This window comes from Pipra filicauda, unplaced genomic scaffold (genome assembly GCF_003945595.2).
Source record: "Pipra filicauda isolate LSUMZ 115617 unplaced genomic scaffold, ASM394559v2 scaffold86_size2582843_pilon, whole genome shotgun sequence".
NCBI classification, from domain to species: Eukaryota; Metazoa; Chordata; class Aves; order Passeriformes; family Pipridae; genus Pipra; species Pipra filicauda.
This window is the reverse complement of record NW_024105053.1, coordinates 1,281,975-1,302,287: the sequence shown is the minus strand read 5'-3', so window position 1 is coordinate 1,302,287 and position 20,313 is coordinate 1,281,975. Positions and strand designations below refer to the sequence as shown.

General features: G+C 41.8%; 2 protein-coding genes across 4 annotated transcripts; both read right to left on the bottom strand.

Moving 5' to 3' along the window:
* Positions 1–98: 98 nt before the first annotated feature.
* On the bottom strand, positions 99–13,004 carry DNAJC21 (DnaJ heat shock protein family (Hsp40) member C21). 3 transcript variants are annotated; one of them, XM_039390739.1, is made up of 12 exons: positions 12,813–13,004; positions 12,542–12,635; positions 11,492–11,615; positions 10,482–10,604; positions 7,223–7,527; positions 5,814–5,965; positions 5,377–5,464; positions 4,970–5,137; positions 4,284–4,323; positions 2,213–2,403; positions 1,740–1,815; positions 99–653 (listed from the first exon to the last, which is right to left on the bottom strand). In XM_039390739.1, exons 1-12 carry the CDS (start codon positions 12,907–12,909, stop codon positions 489–491), a joined length of 1,623 nt encoding a protein of 540 aa, XP_039246673.1. In that variant the 5' UTR covers positions 12,910–13,004; the 3' UTR covers positions 99–488. The 3 variants fall into 3 exon arrangements, with proteins under 3 accessions (XP_039246673.1, XP_039246674.1, XP_027601416.1); XM_039390740.1 differs by having other exon boundaries at positions 1,740–1,812; XM_027745615.2 differs by having other exon boundaries at positions 4,979–5,137; positions 12,813–13,003.
* Positions 13,005–15,620: 2,616 nt separating this feature from the next.
* On the bottom strand, positions 15,621–20,253 carry BRIX1 (biogenesis of ribosomes BRX1). Its single transcript, XM_027745683.2, has 10 exons — positions 20,081–20,253; positions 19,259–19,370; positions 18,828–18,871; positions 18,139–18,209; positions 17,714–17,763; positions 17,545–17,618; positions 17,396–17,446; positions 16,997–17,098; positions 16,328–16,456; positions 15,621–16,007 (listed from the first exon to the last, which is right to left on the bottom strand). Exons 1-10 carry the CDS (start codon positions 20,219–20,221, stop codon positions 15,738–15,740), a joined length of 1,044 nt encoding a protein of 347 aa, XP_027601484.1. The 5' UTR covers positions 20,222–20,253; the 3' UTR covers positions 15,621–15,737.
* Between the last annotated feature and the right edge of the window lie 60 nt (positions 20,254–20,313).

Below are 20,313 nucleotides of genomic sequence, written 5' to 3'. Positions count from 1 at the left end.
GTTACGTTTCATCTTTGATAGAGGACCAGAGAACTACAGGCCCTGCTACTGGCTACATGCACCCTGAGATAAGCCCTCTCAAAAGAAAAACAGCCACACAAGAGTTAAAATAATTTATTATTTCTCATCTGCTGGTACTTAATCCATGCAGGTTCCTATAGGAATACGAAGTGAGTAGCTGTGAGTTACTATCCCCATCCTCAGAGTGAAAGGCGCTGCGAGGTTAAAGGGCTTTAGACCAGGTGGCTCACTGGAAGGAGCCCCTGCCTCGGCCATGCCACCAAACCACTCTGTAATTAAAAAAGGCTGATAAAGCCAAAAGAAAACACAGGTTCTTTCACAAGATGGTATTCCTTTTGTTGCATCTTCATTTTTTCCCAGATTGGTACCTGCTTTCTTTGTTAATCTCCAGACACAGGCAATGTGCATGTTTCAGTTTTGGGAGAGTTTTAATTTACAATGCTGAAGACTGTCAGTGTAGCAAAGTCCTATCTGTTTTTGCGTTTCTCTTTTTTGTTTCTGGTGTTTACAGCTTCATTTGCAACTGATGTGGATGTTGCTCTTGCATGGTTTGTGGCTTTTAGGTGTTCAAACAATTTATTTCGGGATGGAAATGTACAGTTGCAGGTTACACAGATGATGGAAACTTCATTCTGCAATGATAAAAAAACCAGAATGCTTCACATTCATACTGAATATGTAATAAGTGTAGTACACCAATCTGTCATACGCAGTTTCTCTTAGACTATGAAATGTGAATAAGCTCTTTGTTTCTATCACCAATACTGATTAACAAATAAATATATGTATTTTTTTAAAAAAATGCAAATATAACTTCTTGATACTTCAAAGAAGTCTAAGTAAAACCCAGAACAACAATGGAAGCCTTGCCAATCTAATTCAAGGTAAAGAATACTTTTGACCTCACCTGACTATACATATAATTCTTTGGGCTCTGAGATGTAGTGAATTTAGTATGTCCTTGCTGTAGTTACTACAGAATTTTGCTGTCTCTGGGAAGCATCAATACTGGGAAAGATGCAAATATTACTGCCTGTCACTTACCTGGTGAGAACAGCTTTGTCCTCAGTTGTTTAATTTATTTGAACTGCCTTGGATACAGAACTTTAGCAACTTTAGCAAATCTCTTAGAACTGAAGCTTAGTCCTGCTTTTCTCTGCAGGGACAAGAGCTCCAGTCTCCTAGCTTCTAATAAAAACACAGGAATAGAATTTGTGGACTAGAGGCGATCAAAACAACCAACATTGTTTGTAGTAATATGACCACCATATTTTACCTTTCCTATGAAGACAGACCGAGAGAGCTGGGTTGTTCAGCCTGCAGAAGAGAAGGCTCCAGGGAGACCTCACTGCAGCCTTCCAGTGCCTTAAGGGGGCTTATAAAGGGGAGGGAGAGGGACTTTTTAAATGTGCAGAGTGTGACAGAACAAGGGGTTGTGGTTTTAAACTGAAAGAGAGTAGGTTTAGATTAGGTATTAGGAAGAAATTCTTTACTCTGAGGGTGGTGAGGCACTGGAACAGGTTGCCCAGAGAAGCTGTGGATTCCCCATCCTGTAGAATTGTCCAAGGCCAGGCTGGATGGGGCTTTGAGCAACCTGGTCTTAGTGGAAGGTGCTCCTGCCCACGGTAGAGGGGTTGGAACTTGATGATCTTTAAGGTCCCTTCCAACCTTAACAATTCTATTGTTCTATTTTAAATAGTGTAAGTAATTTGACATACCGTTGCTGGGTTCCCTGAAGATGCCTTAGAACACTTTTTTGCATCCTTGACTTTCTTCCCTTTAGGCTTAGTGCTGCTAATAGACAAAAAGAAACCAAGATCAGTGCACAGGAACATTCAGTTCTCACGAGCTTCTGATGCTTTTCAGTTGCCAGTTTCCCTGCTGCTTTCCCCTGTTCTTCCTTCACAAAACACAATGCACATGCATCCAGAAAAAGAATTATTTACTTTATACAATCAATTGTTGATCTCAGTACGTTGAATCAGCAATTGGTAAGTGATATGGCAGTGATTTGCAGTCAAACGCAAAGGACGTTCCAAAGAAGGTCCTACACTCTTTGTTTAGTATCATATTTATTCAAACCTGCTTTAGAGTAGCCTCCACAGTTCACATTTGTAAATTTGGACTTGTTTGACAGTATCAAACATGACACAAAATGACACAGTGACTGCAATATTTCGACCCAACACACCTTTTTACTTCACTTTTTGTTTCATTCTCTTGGTTGCCATCATCTGTAGTGCTTGTGTCCTCTGACACAGCACATCCCTGGCCATCTTTTACCAACTCCTCTGCTGAGCCACTGTCCTTGTCCATGCTGGGCACCTCCTTTTGTTCAACTGTTTCTTCATCAGCACTCTGATCAAGAGAGTCCTCGTAACTCTGTCCAAACAGAGGAAATGCAAGTTAAATACTTTCAGTTCATTAGTGACCATGTTTATAGTATTATACTCATTTACCTCAAACATGAGTGGGTGGGGAGAAGAGAAAGCCATGGACCCTCTTAATTTTACTGTGTGTTTTCAGTGAGATTGTAACAGATAAAACCTTAGTTCTCCTGTTTTGAAAGATGAGGACACCTGTGGTGAAGGGAAGAAACACCAATAAAACAGCCTCTAAAACTACAGGAGGGAGGAATTTAATTATACGCAAAGCTCAGCCCATTCTGACTGCCATGTCTCATTTCACAGATAGTGGCTTGTCTTGTAACTTCACAAAAGCTTAATTATTCAGACTAAAGTTTTCTGTGCCAGACACCTGCATCAGGACACTTGAGCCAAAATAACTGCACTGACTGAAACTGGATAGATGCACTGTATTTTTCTTCCCTAACATTAGAAACACTGGCAGCCTTTTCCACTTACCAGATTAGACTCAATACAAACATTTCAGCAAAATATCAAATCCCTGCCTGAAGCAAAACAGCAAAGCTCCCAAAAGCGGGACAACAAATTTGCCCTAATGCTACATTAATGCAACTCTTTCACCTCTAGTGCAGTCTTGGCTACCTCAAAAAACTTGGTTAATCAAGCTTCAGGAAAAGAAAACAAAAACCACAACGATTCCCTGTACTCCATAACACCTGGCAGAGGATGGAGGTTAGGATCTCTGCACAAGATTTCAGCTCCTGCTGTGCAAGAGTGGCACCTACTGTCCAGGCTGCAGCAGGCTTCGTTCCCAAACTGAAGGAACAGAGCCACGGTGCCTGTACGCCACCTATGCATTGAGAACAGCCTTTCTGATCTCACACAGAGTAGAAAAGAATTAACCTGAGCCTTATGGCCAGCATGGAAACATGAAGGTCAAGCCAATACTGACTTGGACTATGAACTGGACCAACCAATGTGAAGCTAGTTGCTTGGAAATCTCAGGGAAGTTTCCTGAGGACAAGAGAGAATAATAGGGTGGGAGAGGGCAGAGAAGGTGAACAGAGAATAGGAGACTAGAGGGGTTAGGCTGGGGAAAGACAGAAGACGATCCTGGGAAAGGATGGAAGAGGCAGGATCTGGTACAGACAGCTCACTGGGACAAAGGTAGGACTGAGGACTAAGTAGAGAAGAGGTAATGCTTGAAAAGAATAAAACTTGAGGAAAGCAGACAGAAAAGTGTGCTCACTATGGCACTCCTGCCACTCAAGCCTGAAACACCTTGAAGCTGGTGAATTTCACCTGCTGCTGTTGGCACAGAATCTGTCATATCATGCACAGACTCAGATGCTGCGATACAACAGATTGTTGTTTACAGTTGAAGTGAAAGGTAGAATGGATATGTTCATTCCAACGGCTACAGTCACGGTAGGATGCCAATACAGTGTTAGTCTTTTCACTCCCCACCCCAAATTAGAGATTAACAGACAATACACTATACCAACTCCTGCAACAAAGCCAAAAGCAACATCAAACTGAGCTGTTAATGCACTAAGGCCACTGCTGGTCTTTCTGATTAATTCCTTGCATTCTCCCTATCTGCCTATTTCCATCTATTTTCCTTATACTTCCAGCTGTAGCCTTTTTAGAGCCAGCACCACATATTAAAATCTGCACAAACAGAACAAAGTGAGGTCTACAAGACTATGATCATATTTTATGATAATAAAGTGTAATAAAAATTATTCTGAAGTCAAAGAATAATTAAAAATATCTTAAAACAATCTTCAAGTGGAATTTCAAGTTCTCCCATTTCACAGGACAAAAAAAAATCAAGTTAGGAAATAACAAAACCAGGTTGTAAAGTTCCCTGAGTATCATTATATGACTACATACCTTCATTGTTTTCTGTTTCTTCTTCTGCTTCTTTGAGAGTCTGTAAAGATAAGAATTTAAAAATACCTTTTTCCATGTAAAAAAACCCCAAAAAACAAGAAACAAACTAATGCCAAGCTACCTTTTTCCCTTATCTTATCTTCTAAACATGGTATTACGGAGGCAGTAGGCACAGAGAGTTAGTCATGCCTGAAATTAAAACAATAGGTCTCCTAAACTACTCATTGCATTTAATAAAACATTTATTCTGCTCAGACTAAGCCTGAAGATACGAGTGAGTTTTAGCTGGGATTTTCCTCTGGCCATTTAAAAAATGAAGTTGTACAACTTACTTCATCAATTCTGATTCTAAGCACACTCACTTTCCTTAAATTCCAGCAACCAACTGACAGAAAGTACCAAATCAATAAGCACTGTCTCTGTGCAAGTTCCCCTCCTTGAAAAATAGCAATCCCTTCTTTTCCTTAACATGTAACTTTAAGCAGCAGAGATAACACAAGACAACTATTCTACAGCATTTGAATGCAGTCACACTAATGCATGCATTTCACTGGAGCTCTGATGCCACAAAGTATTTCAAATTGCACAATACTGAGAGTTCCAATGCAACTGCAAATCATCAGAAGCTCCCTCTGAGGGCCACCAAGACTTATTAAATCATGAGTCACAATAATATTAAAACCAACTTAAAGTACTTCTGCTTGGGCATATCTTCTGTTTCTTCCTCCTCTTTGGTATTTACTTCGTTTGCATCATCCAAAGACACAGGAAATTTTCCTTCTTCCTCTTCCAGTTGCTGTCGTAACAATGCTACCATCTCTCGATGCTTCTTTGATTTTTCGTGATTCTTCATGCTGTAAAGACCAGATCATTACTGCAGGTTGCTGTGAGCAAACACTGTTATATTTACATATAAATTAATAACGAGCCTATTATCCATCACTACAAAGTATGGAAATTTCTGCACTGACAATGTCTCTACTGGATAGACAACACTGACCATTATGTGACGTTAAAAAGTCTTTAAAATGCGTTTTTAAAGAAGTTAAAACCCAGCACTCCCACCCCCAAGTCCCCAACAACAAGCACTTACGTTTTCTCACTTTTTAAAAATTTGTCACAAGCAGGGCAGTACAGATCATCAACAAATTCAGCTTCTCCAGTTTCATCATTCAGTTTGTCTGAAGAGATCAGTGGGGATCAGAGAGACAAAGTCAGATGAGCAATTTTTGAGCAAGCTGCTCTTTAAGCCCCAGAAAATAGTCACAGCACTGACATTCAACTTCTTCAGTATTACTGACACACAAACAGATCAAGCCTACTTCACCAAATCATATATTAGAATAAATTAACAGCTGTAGTTTGATTTCTTCTCATGTTCAAAGGAAAACACCAGAGAGTCGCTATCCTGACACCCTCAGCAGGAGGCAGAGCATTGCACTACAGTCAGAACTGCGAGTCTGGGGCTGTAAGTGAGCCAACACTCAGGCTGCAATGACTCAATAGAGATCACCTCCTCACATACCATACCTTCAGTGCCTTTTGTCTCCTGTTCTTCTAATTCCTCTTCACCATCTGATCCATCTCCAAATTCCTTTTCATATTGTGCCTCCATCTCTTGCAACTCTCTCTCCAGATCTGACATAGTTATCCAGCTCTGCTCTTTATACTGCTCAGCAAGCCTGCAGTAGAATAATACAGTAACTGCTACACTGTGTCTATGAGATGGGAACTACAGAAACAGTGTTACTTAAAGATAACTTGTTCTTCTCAGGTACTGCAGGAGGAAAATTCTGAACCTATTATGATGCAGAAAACAATTGTCTGTAGAGCCTGGAAATCTGAGCAGTTAATTTATGATGTCAATGATCACATCTACGCTGCAAGCAGAAATATTAATGTAGGTGGGTCCTGCTTGAATTTCAGGCAGAACATGCTGTGCAGCATGGTCAGTATCAAGCTGACAGCAAGGAAGTGAGCTCAATCCTGCTGTAAGATCCAAACTCACAAACAATACAGGACCACAGAATCCACAAGCACATTACTCCTTGACTGTCCACTGTGGGAATGTACCAGCTCAGTTTTCCCAAACTAAGAGTGGCCCAAGTTATCAATCAGTGCATCACAGGACAGCTGAATTTTGCTCCAGCTGGCTTCTGAACTCAAAATTATCAAGCAACTTGTCAGAAAATTACTAACTCTGTTTCAGTGTCCCTAAAGGGACATATATGCATATATAAGTATATATATATATTTATATATATATAAATTGTATATATCTGTATATATTTTAATTATTATATAAATTTTAATTGGTATGTTGTTATTTTGCTAGTGCACTCTTAAGAATTTAAGCTCCTCCTTCCCATAATGCAAGCAAAAAGTTCTTTCAGTTGAAAAAATTGTGTTTACACTCGAGAGACCACTTCTTCCTATTTTGGGAAAAATAAAAACATCAGAAACTGCATTTAGTTCAATAAAAGGGTCCTTTCCAAGGAGTTAAATGGAAAAGCAAAAAGAATTTTATTTCTCTCACTTTCTTTTTAGCAGGTACAGTTCCTGCTAAAGGCAGATGGAGCTGATCTAAGTCCAGGCTGCCATAGTCCTGTTCTTCCTCATTCTAAAACTTACCTTCTTTCTTCTTTAAAGGAACAATAACTATTAAATCTTACTTAGCTAAGTAAAACCACACTGAGTTCTGTGCTATTTCAGCCACTCACCCGCAGCACCCAGATAATTATTCTCCAGTTACCTTAGATCTCTACAGGTCAGTACAATGCAGACACTTAAGTTTTAAAAAGCTCAGACTTAAGACCAAAATTAATAGCTATAATTTTCAAGCATGCTTAGAAGAGCAAATGGAGAGGAATCTTAACCCTATACTGTATCGTCATGGATAGTTTCTCCAAGTTAAAAAGATTTGTTCCACGTTTACATACTTGGCTTGTTTGAGCTTCTGTTGCCTCCGAAATTCCTCTGCTTTCCTAGCTTTTTCTGCATTTTGTTCTTCTACAAGTTTTCTGTGTGCCTGTACTCTTTTATCCCTCTTACGAATAAAGGCCACTAGCTGACGGATCAGTTCATTCCTCTCTTTCCTTGCTTTCTCTCTCGTTTTCTTGTTCTCTTTCTCCATAGCTCGTTTCTCCCAGCGGTTTGAGGCTTTTCGTGTGTCATATTCTTCCTTCCAAGCAAAGTTTTTCTGAGTACAGAAACTTTGCCAATATGCATAGAAAGGGTGGACTACCTGTAAGAAAAAAAAATTAAATAAGTCACTTGTTTAGCAGGGGAAACACAAAAACCATACAAATAATTCAGGACTTCTGTAACAGTTTTGTTCTTAACTTCCACACAGGCCACAGTTTTGCCTCAGAGTATAAATAAATCACATGAAGGTTTAAAGAAATCTCTAATATCATTCTTAAAGTCTGAAAGTGTGTCAATTCTACAACCTTGTCTAAACTATTACAAACTGCAACTTCTAAAAACATTCCCTTGCAGGATTGGATCATGCCGACACCAGTGGCCAGTTACTTAGCTGTGCTCTGCTTTTCCTGTCAAACTGAAGAGCACAATCAGAATAAGATTTGCTGTCCACAAGCTGGTATATGCACAGATTGCTATGAACCACCACATTAAATTACACCAAAGGTTGGTCATACATTTCCAACAGCAGCCAGTGACCAGCATAAAAAAAGCAGTAAAACAAACACAGGCACATAATGCTATTTCTTCCCTGTATACTCTCTCTGTATCCAGAACAAGACAGAAATTAATTGCCCTTGATGATACAACAGCACAGAGTCTTCACTTGAACAGTTTAACAAGGGGCTATGTGAAGGGCTCCTGTTTTGTTAGCAAACTATACAACTGCATGTTAAAATTATGCCCTGTAGCTTTCACATCAAAGAAAAAGTGATCTTTACTTATCTTTTTCCTTTTACTATTCACTAGTAAGTGCTAGATTAATAATGTGGTATAATAATTACTTTGGGTTTGTTCTCTATTTCTCTCCAAATAATTATCACCCTTCTGCATTATGTATATTCAGTAATCACGATATGTCTAAACTCCCTTCTTACATTACTTGCCCCATCAATCTTTCCTTTTACTACTTGCTCCTATATGCGCTACTCCTCATATTTTGAGATACCTCACAGAAGAATTTAACCTAACAGCTTAATATCTCTTCTTATAGTGATTCCTCTTCTCCTTCTGCCATTGTTATTCACATGGACTACAACTATCAACACCTCAAAATGATTTCCAGCAGCCCATGTACATGCAAAGTTCATGGTTGTGGCCTCTGGCAGGTTAAGTCGCTGCAGTTTTTATCTGCTATCACAAAAACCCAGCTCTATAATTACCATACATTCATATTTTTCAACCAATAACCCAAGTGAGATTAGACTACCTATCTCAGATTTCTACTTCAGAAGATTTCTACTTCAGATACTTCTGTGTAAAAGGATGCACAGCCATCAACTGATGACAGGGATCATCCTATGCTTCACCAGCTGTATGAGCTGAGACTCTCCTCCTTCTCAGCAGCTACCTTAACAATCTGAAATACAAGCACATCTCTGATATTCTCTAGCAGCCTGTACAGCAGCTCTTGCTGGACTCCCAGGTGGATTTTGCTTTGCCTGCTACTCACACTTGGAGCTGATCACTTTTGTTTCTGCATCTCATTGACCTATAAGCCTGCTCTTCCCATGAAGGCTTGTGAACTCATGGCCTTACGAGTATCTTTCCTGGATGCCTGGCACTGATCAAGCTGCCTCTCAAGTTTCTTGTGAATTCACTGAATAGACCAAACCAGAGAGCACTCACATTACAGATTTTGAAGCCTCTGTGGAGTTTTTGTAGCTCCCTTCTAAAACTTTTCCCACAGTACTCCCACTGAGTAGATCAGTGAGCAGTGCAATGCTGGAATCCTCTGATAGTGTAATCTCTTCCTACTGAACAGAGGCTATTTGCTACTAAATATCTCTATGAATCCTAGGGGAAAAAAAAAAGTGAGCACTCTGCTTCCAGAACAGTGTGAATAAGGCAGATTTTAAACCTAGAATTCCAGCCCTTTTTGCAATTATTAATTGACAGCATAAAAGCCACTTTGAGTCTATAATCATATCTATGCCATAGATTCAAAACAAGCAGTTTCCAAAAGATGTTTCAAGATAACTCCATTAAGAGACAGATTTTAGCTGGTTAAGAGACACTACATGTTCTCCCTAGGAAAGATTTCCACTTGTTAAACTGTTCTGGCATCTAAACACCCATTCTGACACTTCATAAGAAGTTTGATTTGTAACTTTTGTTTCCAACTCCAGCCAAGTTTTATACCATTGAAGTTACTAACTTCTAAGGCATGTATTAATTTAAATTTCATAAATAATTGGCCATACAGCAAAGGTGACAGGGAGCAGACTAGAGGCAACATTTGGGTACACTTGATACCGTGCAGTTATTCCCTAGGAAAACTGTTATTATTTCATTATTTAATTTCAACACAGGAATACTGGTAACCTCAAAAAAGAATTCTAAGTCTGAGAGAATATAACAAATAGCTGGCAAACCAGATGACAAGAATTCAGGTGTCCCCTATGCGTTTTCTTTTCTTATTTCACAAAGGAAAGCATGCACTATTTTCAGAATCAAATCTTACTACAGGCTAACTGCAGATGACAAGGTAATCATAGTGGGAGCTCAACACTGCAGGTCAACCACCACATCTATTTTCTATATGCTGTGCTATGCAGTAAGTGCTATGCAGTTTTCCTATACCGGAAAAAGTTATCTCAACATCCCTTTCTGTAATGTAAGTTGTGTTAAATATTGGTAAACTGCTCTCATCAGGAAGCAAACATCTGTTCTTTTGTTTTACAGGTCTTGCACTCCATTTAAGTTCCACTGGTATAATTATGGTTGGCCTCATGAAATGTTTGTCTGACAACTTACCCTAAAGGCCTGGCTAATACTATAGTCCAACAGGAAATACCTATTTTAATACACCAAAACACTACAAATTAAAGCACAACCACTTCCTTTATAGTAATGGTCTACAATAGTAGAAAATACCAGATACATGGTTTTGTATTCACTTCAGAGATCAGCGGGAGCCTTTCCTTTTGTTTCAGTGTGGAACAAAGTAATGGCTTAACTCCATTACCTTCAGTTCAGATTTACACTTGCTCTTACCGTATCATAGTCACTTTGGGAATATCCAAACATAGGGAATTCTTCAGGATCTTCCTGGGTCATGTATTCCATCTCTTCTTTTGCAATCTTTTCAAAAACCTGTCGATAGACTGAGAAGAATCCCTGAAAAAAATCAAATCAATCCATTAATCAATCAATCTATCTGACTCATTTTGAATGGCTCAATAACAGATGTACAAATGGTCAGGTGCAGGAGTGTATTTTAGAGAAATACTACAATTCTGCAAAAGCAACCCAAAACCAGGGTAAAGGCCTCATAACCACTTGCTCTTGACAGGAAGACCCTTCTGTTTAACAAGTTCCATTATCTCGCATGCCTTTTATTTCCATCTCCTTCATGTAGTCTCTGTCTCTCTCACAGCTGTAGTCAAATCTAAACTTAAAAAGAAAAGTATTTTCAGCATGCTGGAGATGGTGATAAGTTTCTACTCGCACAGGATCAGGTTTTGTGGAAGTTCCAGATATAAAATTCATTATTAAGTATCCTATCTTCTTTTAATATGTTACTGACTCCTAGTATAGTAACACAAAGACAAAAAAGTATTTTCTCTGGTGGAGGTTCTTCTGATCACCTGGACCTTTTTAATTTATAGTGAGTATTTTAAAATTCAACAAGGACTCAAAAAATGAGATAGGGAATTAATTTATAGGAAACGCACCTTTCCCAAGAACTCTTGTTACATTCATTTTTTGTAGTCTGAAGCATTCTAGCCTGCTAAAAGTATTTCCAAATAAACAGATGGTATTGCAAATCTCTGGCATGATTCACTATATAACATAAATAAATAATATACACACACTTCGCAGTTGTATGACTTAGATGGAAATTATGATTAAGTAATTATTAGACAACATGCAGGAATTAAAGCTTCCCTAAATGTCCAGTTATTACTACCCATGCTAATAATTCTACACATAACTTTTCAATACAAAACAAATGACAACACTTATAATGGCATTTAAATTGATACCTTAAATTAACTCATTACCTTTTCATCATCTCCATATCCAGAGTAACAGCTAACAGTGAAGTAGCGTAGCAGATCCAAACTATCATCTTGATACTCTCCATCAACTCCTCCTTTCAGCAGAGCCTCCCTGTGATTATCATACCTAGAAAAAATTCACAGAATCCAGGAGGTAGAGACACGGGACATTCTCCAGGGCTAGGAAGCTAGCAAGTACATCTACTACATCAGTGTATAGCTTAGCCCAGTGTCTGTAATTTGGCTCTCACATCCAAAGTCTTCAGAGAGAAAAATAAGACAGGCTCGGTAAATATTCTATCTTGACTTTCAGTTTACTTACTGTTACTTTATCTGCAATATCTGTAGCAGTAATTTTTTTAACAGGCAGCTAGCAATCAATCACATTTGAGCAAGATGCTTCAGAAACAGGTAGGACATTATTTAAATCATCTAATACCTATACACACTCAAAAACCCCCAAATCACACACTGGTATATAAAAACCGAAAACCAGTCCTGTATTTTCAAAGAGGACAAACTTAGCACCGGTGGTTTTAGCTACGTAATCTGCTTCAGACCATTTGAAAAACAAGCTACACGGGACATTTAGAGTGTCAATCTCTTAAATATATGTGTGTGTGTGTGTGTATTTCAGAATAGGACTGTTACAGAAACATAATGTACGTCATTAAGACTTAACATCTGCAGCACCCGAAGGACACTGAACGCGTGCTTGCCCTGGCCAAGGCCGGCAGGGCTGACCAGAGGGGCACCTGTGATACCGTGCAAGCTGCCTCCTGCTCCGGGAGAGGAGACAGAGGCCAACACTGGCGTGTCCCAGAGTACTCCTCGGTGCCCAGCACACCTTCACCTCCAGCAAGGAAGGCGTGGGTGCGGATCTGTGCCTCTCCAGCAAGGCTGCACGGCTCCCAACCCTTCCAAAGCCTAAAGAGGGCTGCTCCTGCCCATGGATGCCCGCACTGACTTCCCACAAGGCCCAAGGGCAGCACATTCCAAGCCCAGACAGAGACAGGACCTAACTAAGCCTCTCCGAGGCCAAACGCGGCTCACCAGGCCCTCTCCTGGGGGTCGCTTAGCACGTCGTACGCCGCCTGGATCAACTTGAACTGCTCCGCCGCCTCCTCCGCGTTCTCGAGGTTTTTATCTGCAGGGCAATTTAACGAAACTGCTGTAAGCGGCTGCACGGCACAGCGGCCGAACCCGCCCCGCCGCCCCCGGCACCCGAGTCAGGCGACTGCCCGGGGCCGCACGGGGCTCCCCGGGCCGGGGCAGAGCGGAGCCGGGGCCGGCCGGGCCCCGCCGCCCGGAGCCGCGGCCGTACCCGGGTGCCAGCGCAGCGCCAGCCGGCGGTACGCCCGCTTCAGCTCCTCCTCGGCGGCGTCGCGCCTCACGCCCAGCACCTCGTAGTGGCACTTCATGGCGGCGGCGGCGGGGTGGCGGTACCTCAACCCGCGGGGAAGCGCCGGCCGGCGGGGCGGGGACAGCGGGCACGGCCGCCCCGCGCAGGGAGGAGCGGGGCGGGACCTGCGGGCTGTTGTCACCCGCCGCGGGGAGGCTGCCGGGGAGGAGGGCGGGGCGCTTGGCCCTCGCTGGGAGGTGCGTGTGGGCCCTGGAGACGCGTGGTGCCGAATTGACCGGGTAGCACAGAATGCTTTGGGTTGGAAAAGATCTTTGTGATCATCGAGTCCAACCTGTGACCGAACACCACCATGTCAGCTAGACCGTGGTACTAAGTGCCACGTTAAGTTCTTCCTTAAAACACTTCCAGGGGCGGTGACTCCACCACCTCCCTGGGCAGCCCACTCCAGTGTCTAATCACCCTTTCTGTGAAGAAATTCCTCCTAATGCCCAATCTAAACCTCCCCTGGTGCAGCTTGTGTTCTGTTGTCTTGTTGCGAGTTACCTGGGAGAAGAGACTGACCCCCACCTGGCTACAACCTCCTTCCAGGTGCTTGTAGGGAGTGGTAAGGTCTCCCCCGACCCTCTTCTTCTCCAGGCTAAACATTCCCACTCCTCATAAGACTTGTGCTTCAAACTTCGTTGTGCTTCACCAGCTTCGTTGCCCTTCTCTGGACTCACTCCAGCACCTCAATGTCCTTCCTGAATTGAGGGGCCCAGAACTGGACAAAGTACTAGAGGTATAGTCTTACCAGTGCCCAGTACAGGGGGAGAACGACTTCCCTGGTCCTGCTGGCCACACTGTTTCTGATACAGATACATCTGATTCCTGTGGGTGCTGAGGAGCTCGGGGGCACGGCCAGCAGAGCACCCATTCTCAGGTTGTCAGGTAACATTTTCTTTTTGATACCTGCACTCTTCAGAGATCTTAGAGTTAGCCCAAGCCGGTTTTTTCTCTAGATCAGGTGTGTATCAGTGGGCACAGCATGAAGAGAACTTTGGATCAGACTGCGAGATCTAGAGGTCCTGATCTCACTGTCTGATCCAAAGATGATGAGTTGAATATAAGTCAGCAGTGCCCTGGCAGCCAGGAGGGCCAGTCGTGTCCTAGGGGGCATCAGGCAAAGCATGGCCAGCCGGGCAAGGGAGGGGATTTTCTGCTCTGCTCTGCAGCTGCCTCACCTGGCATATTGCGTGCAGTTTGAATCACCTCAATAGAAGAAGGGTGTAAACATATCAGAGTTTATCAGGAGGAGGACAACCAAGACAGAGAAAGGTCTTGAGGGCTTTGGGGGGACCTCACTGCATGTACATCTTTTTCATGGGGATTTTGGTTGGGATAGAGCTAATTTTCTTCACAGTAGCAGGCACGGAGCTGTGTTTTGGATCTGTGCTGGAAACAGTGTTGGTAATAACAGAGATGTTTGCATTATTGCTGAGCAGAGCTCAGTCAAGGCATTTTTGCTCCTCACCCCACCCCACCAGCAGGAAGGCTGGAGGTGCACAAGAAGCTGGGAGGGGACACAGCCAGGACAGCTGACCCGAGCTGACCACAGGGCTATCCCATACCATGCTCAGTATACAAAGCTGGAAGAAGAGAGAAGGCAGGGGACATTCAGAATGATGACATTTGTCTTCCTGAATCATGGTTACATGTGATGGGGCCCGGCTCTCCTGGGAATGGCTGAACACCTGCCTGCACAGAGGAAGTGGTAGATAAATTCCTTGTTTTGCTTTGCTTGCATGCATGGCTTTTGCTTTACCTATTAGTCTTTATCTCAAACCATGAGTTTTCAATCGCATCCTTCTGATTCTCTTCCCCATCCCACTAGGGGAGAGTGAGCGAGCAGCTCTGTGCGGTTAAACCCTGCGTCAGAGAAACAGTACTGCATCAGGGAAAGTTCAGGTTGGACACTGGGAAAAGGTTGCTCACCCAGAGGGTGGTCAGTTCCTGGAACAGGCTCCCCAGGGAAGCAGTCATGGCACCAAGCCTGTCGAGAGTTAAGAAGGATCTGGATGAAGACTGTAGTCATATGGTTTGGTGATACATAGTTCTCCGAAGAGTTAACTTGGACTCAGTGATACTCATGCATCCCTTCCAACTCATTTGTGATCGTGTATTAGACCACATGAACTGAGCACATGCCTGTGCAGAAGAAATTCACATCTTTCTTTCCAATCAGATAGCCCACAGATCATTTGTTGCAGAGGTCATACTGAATTTCCCTTGCCCTGCTGGGTGGGATATTTAGCGCTTAACAGGTCAGCTTCCTCTTTGGAACCTGTGTCTGTTCAGCACTAAGATGGCAGAGGAAAGAAACAGAGGAAATCAAACTAAGAAACAGAGGAATCAAACAGAAACAGAGCACGAACAAGACCTTGAAGCACAGGGAAGTTGAAGAAGTGCACAGGGAGACAGAACTAGTCAGTGGAAGAACCAGGTCTTGAGGTCTGAAACTGTGAAGTAGCTTTAAGATACGTAATTAAGAAACAGCCCCAGAGACATCTGTAACTACTCGCTAACATCAGTCAAGGACAGTGGCTTGGAATCAGACTTCAGGTATTAGAGAAAAAAAAAATTACTGTGGGGGTGGGGAGGCACAGAAACAGGTTGCCCAGCACAGTTGTGGATAACCCATCCATGGAAGCGTTTAAGGCTGGGTTGGATGGGATGTCATGATATTTTTCAAAACCCAGAATCCCAGAAGACAAAAAAAGAACACACATGCAATCCTAATAAAGAAATGGATATTTTGTTTACTTAAAACTGAACTCCAAATAGTTTTGCCTGTAGAAACAATTATTTACAGTATTATGTCAATATAGCTAGTTTCCACCCTTGCAACATTTATGCTGATGCTTCAGTTCTGAATAGCTTTTTTTGTTTCTTCCTCTGAATTTTGCGTAGTTTCTTTTTATCTTTAACAATTGGCTTTGACTCTGGTTTCACAAGCTGTATTTCCACTGGCTTTTCTTCAGCTGGAGTTTCAAAGACCACTTCGGTAGGATCTTCTTTAACAAGGACCTTACTCGCTTTTTTCTTCTCCTTTTGCACTTCTTTCACATGCTGTTTCTCTCTAAACTTAGCTGCCACTGACAATCTTATCAGCCGTCGATGCTATAAGAATTTAAATTTGAACATGTTTCAAATAAGCAATAGGAAGAAACCCAGTATTAAATAAACGTGGTAATTTCTCTGCTTAGTGGTCAAAATCCTCAGTGTAATGCCATCTTTTCAGTGACATCACTTCTGCATTCATTCCATGCTCACAGGATTACAAATTACAAAATTACTCTGTTCTCGAATTATTATCAGTTGGGGCTCTTTGCTATGAAGGGTCTTGGAGAAGGGCATGTGTGATGCTCCTGCAGAGACAGACTGCAAGATTGGTTTTCAAATAAGTTGCTGAATGAAAGAGAAAACAAAGAACTGCTTACCATATTTGGGGACTGGTAATGAGGATTTTCATACAGAGTTGGTCCTCCAAAGCTACCTTGGAAGATTTTTATGAGGTTCAGGACAAAACGAGGCCCAATTTCTACTAGAGATGCATCTTCTTCTATTATCTGCAATAAAAAGAAGACTTTCTTAAATTCTCACGGAACAAATGGCAGTATATGACCTTGTAGGCACCTTACATGTGGTAACGCACAACTGAATTTAAATCTGAGATATGGTGCCCCTGAAGCTGATAAGCTAAACTTGTATAAACCCAGTTCTGCACATAAAGCAGGTCTTTTAGGTTCGAGTCAGCTTTTAGAGAGTACTAGGTATTTGTGAATTCTTCCTTTAGGAAGTAAGCTCCAGCTCACTTTGGGCAAAGCAGCAAGTAAGGTTACAGTGCAAAGTGTAGGCTTTGTAGGGTAGTACTTCCCGTTACCAAGACATCCATCACAGAACCACAACTCACTGAATGAAGGTTGATCGAACCAGATCTCTCCAGAGATACAGGAGAAGGTAAGTCATTTCAGGACTGAATCTGGAAGCACTAGAGACTGGCATATCCAAATAATAATAATGATTCTTCTCACTTTATTTTAATTAATAGATTTGATATGAAATTACTCCACTGAGCTCCTTCTGAAGAGCTAAGCGAGACCACTAACCTGGTAATTCCGAAACCAGATCCTCTCATCTGTAACGGTGAAGGTGAAAACATGATCGACAAAAGGTTGGCTTTTGGGGTGATACTGTGGTGTACTAAATATCTGTAATAAGAGGAAGCATTTCTGAGTATCTACAGTTTAAGAGGTCAAGCATAAATGGCTCAGTTTAAATTCGTTTTAATTTACTAAGATCCCAATCCCAGGTTACACTTCAAAATTCAAAACTTAAGAACAAGTATTCAAGTCACATTAAGAATATGACCCAAATATCTTGAGGACTTTTTGAAAGTTTAGAAGTGTAAAACTGCTACTTGAAAAAACACTTGAGATTTTTAAATATGTTGCCAAAAAACATTTCCAATGAAGAAGAAACACTGGACAGCAGAACTACAGACTGACCTGAATAAACAATTCTTTCAGCAGGGCATAGTGTGGCTCCTTGTCAAATATCTACAAAAAATAAAAATTGAATTTTACACACAAATCTAAATGCAATAGTCATGCAAAGAGAACAAAAGCAAAGCCAATGAACTGAAAACTATACTTACTGGATCAAAAGACAAGAGGGGCCGTGAGCCCCTTAGGCAATTTCCTGTCATCTTCAATTCAGCCAGTGTGTGAACTACAGTGATTTTTAAAAAGGTATATAATTTTAGTACTTACAGAAAACTGTACAAAGAAGCAAGAGTACAAACACAATAATGTCAACCAGCTTACCGTTCTGCACTAAGAATTTGGCTGACGGTCCCTGTGGTGTGTTTGAAAGCCTGCGGAGGACAGGGGGTGGGGAAGACAGAAAAGAAAAACATTAACAGCAGCCAGAAGGTATGCTGGATTTCCACAGTACACCCTCACTCCTGTATTGAAGTAATTTTGGTTGCTTTCATAACATTATCAAGTTCCTTTAACATACTCATAAATACCTGCTTTCTAAATAATTTTATAACATACTTCTGTAAACGGTCTACAAAAGCTGGTCATGCATTGTAAACTTGCACTATCCACAGAAATGCAATATTACAACAGATTTAACTAAGCAATGCTATTTCATGCATCTTCACTATTACAATAAGAAACTTAAACTAAAACTGAAGCATCTGCAGCTATATATAGAAATGTAACAAAACATAACATTTCCTTACCACATATAGAGATCCTGTTTCTTTTTGGCTTCAAAAAAGATGCACTTATTGCAGTTTTTCATTTCACACACCTAAACAAGATGTTCAAATTAGCTGTTTACAAACATTTTGAAGATATTACCGAAAACTTTCCACATTCATCACTATTAATGTTCAAAAGCAAAGGTTTTGACTTAATAAATTCCACCTAATGATCCCAAAACTTTAGTTGAAGCACTTGTTTTGTTGACAAACCTCACATAATTATTAAAAAGAAAAATAACTTCATTAAAGCTACAAACAACCTGATAAGCTCTCCAGGCATAAACTTGAGAGCAGCAGCTGTAACGTTACATCCTAGGTTCAGGACTACCACTGTCCTACTACATTGTTTGTGCTGGCTGCATATTTGTGTCCTGCATTCTTCAAGTATGAACTATGCTACACCTCTCACCTACATAGAAGGTTTTATTTCTTCATGATGAAAATCTACATTTAATTAGAAGTTTAATTTTGGTTTCATTAATCAAAATTCAACTTCCTGTTTTAACACAAGTGTTTTCAAATATCAACAATTTTCACCTATGAAGTTATACAACTCCTATAACTAGTATGAGATCCTCTGAACTTGGCTGCCCTTTTCCCTTGCACACTGGATTTTCATAGAAAATTTAAAAAAGAAAATAAGCACTAGAAAGATCCTTGGTTACCTCATTAATTACAAATAACTGGTCTTTACGGTCCATTTTAGTATCTGGAAGATAAGAACAACATTTATGAGGCTGGAAAGACAATTTAACACAAGACATTCTTTTAACAGGCAGTCCTTTTTCAAGAATTTTACTAGTTTAAAAATGAAAGATTAACCATCAAGTGGTTTCAGTCCTGTTATGGAATAAACAAGCATAGCAGCAAAACTGTGCACTTGCAGGACTGATGCCACAGGATTAATTTCCCAGGAAATATTAAGATACGACAGGTCCTGTATTTGTTGGCTCAAAAGGGGTTTGGTGTTTGCTTAAGATACAAGTTTCATTAAAACACTTATGTACCATATTCAAAAAAAGAAGAACAGGTTGCTAGAAGTTCTTGGTTTAAAAGTATTCTGAAAATATAACCTAGGAGTGATGCTTAACCCTACCTGCTTTAGAGTGAGGCATCAATGTTCTTAAGTCTTGCATTAGGTGCCTTGTTCTGAAATTAATTCCACGAGAGGAGAATATCAGCACTCGCTCCTTATTCTTCCATTTACCCTAAGAAAAAGACACAAAAGTTATCTGGGAAGTTTCTAGCCTTAATAATACTACAACACAGCAAAAATAAATGTTTGGACAGTAAGTACAAAACCCACATTTGTTGTTATCTGTCCACCCAGCAAGAGCAGTGGCTTCCCTAGAGAATGCAGGGGCCTTGCTTTTACAGGAGGAACTGTCCTCCATCCTGCTCCAGTGTGCTCCCAGATAAAGCCTTTCCCTCGCACCACAGTATTAAGAAGCCACTTATTCACAAAAAGCACCTCTCCTTCCCTGCAAAACGAGCTCAGGTACAGCCCCAGAGCACAATTCCGCTTTTCCTACCCACGAGCATCCGACGAAATCTCTGCCCTACACGTGCTACTCTTTGTTTTTATTGTAAGGAACCTATAACGCAATTACTGAACGCTCCTCAGGATGACTCCTAAATGGAACAGGCACCATTTCCATATACCTTTTGTGTACAACAGAATTACCCAACTCTTCCAAACACTTCTGAGATCACGGTAACCCATCTTATTTACACCGACCAGAACAACGCTCTTCGCGTACCCTCACAGACACACCACACCACCGCCTTACTCCTACTCCCGCTGGCATTATAAAAGATTATGACTAAGATAAGCAGCGGTGTTCCCGCAGGCAGCCCGAGCGCCGGCACCCCGGGGAGGCCGAACTCCTCGGGAGGAGGCGCGCTCTCCCGGCGGTACCTGGGACACGGGCGGCGGGATGCTGTATTCCTGCGGGGCTCCGGCCGGGGCCGCCTCTGCCTCTGCCGCGCTGGGGCCGGTCCTGGCGCGCTTCCCCTTTCCCGGCGGGAGCGCCTCACGCTTCCTCTTCCCCGCCGCCATCTCGCCCCACGCCGCGCACGCCGTTCCCGCCCTTCCTGCGCTCGCAACTTCCTCCGCTCCCGCTTCCTGCGCCGCCCCTTCCGTCCCGCCCC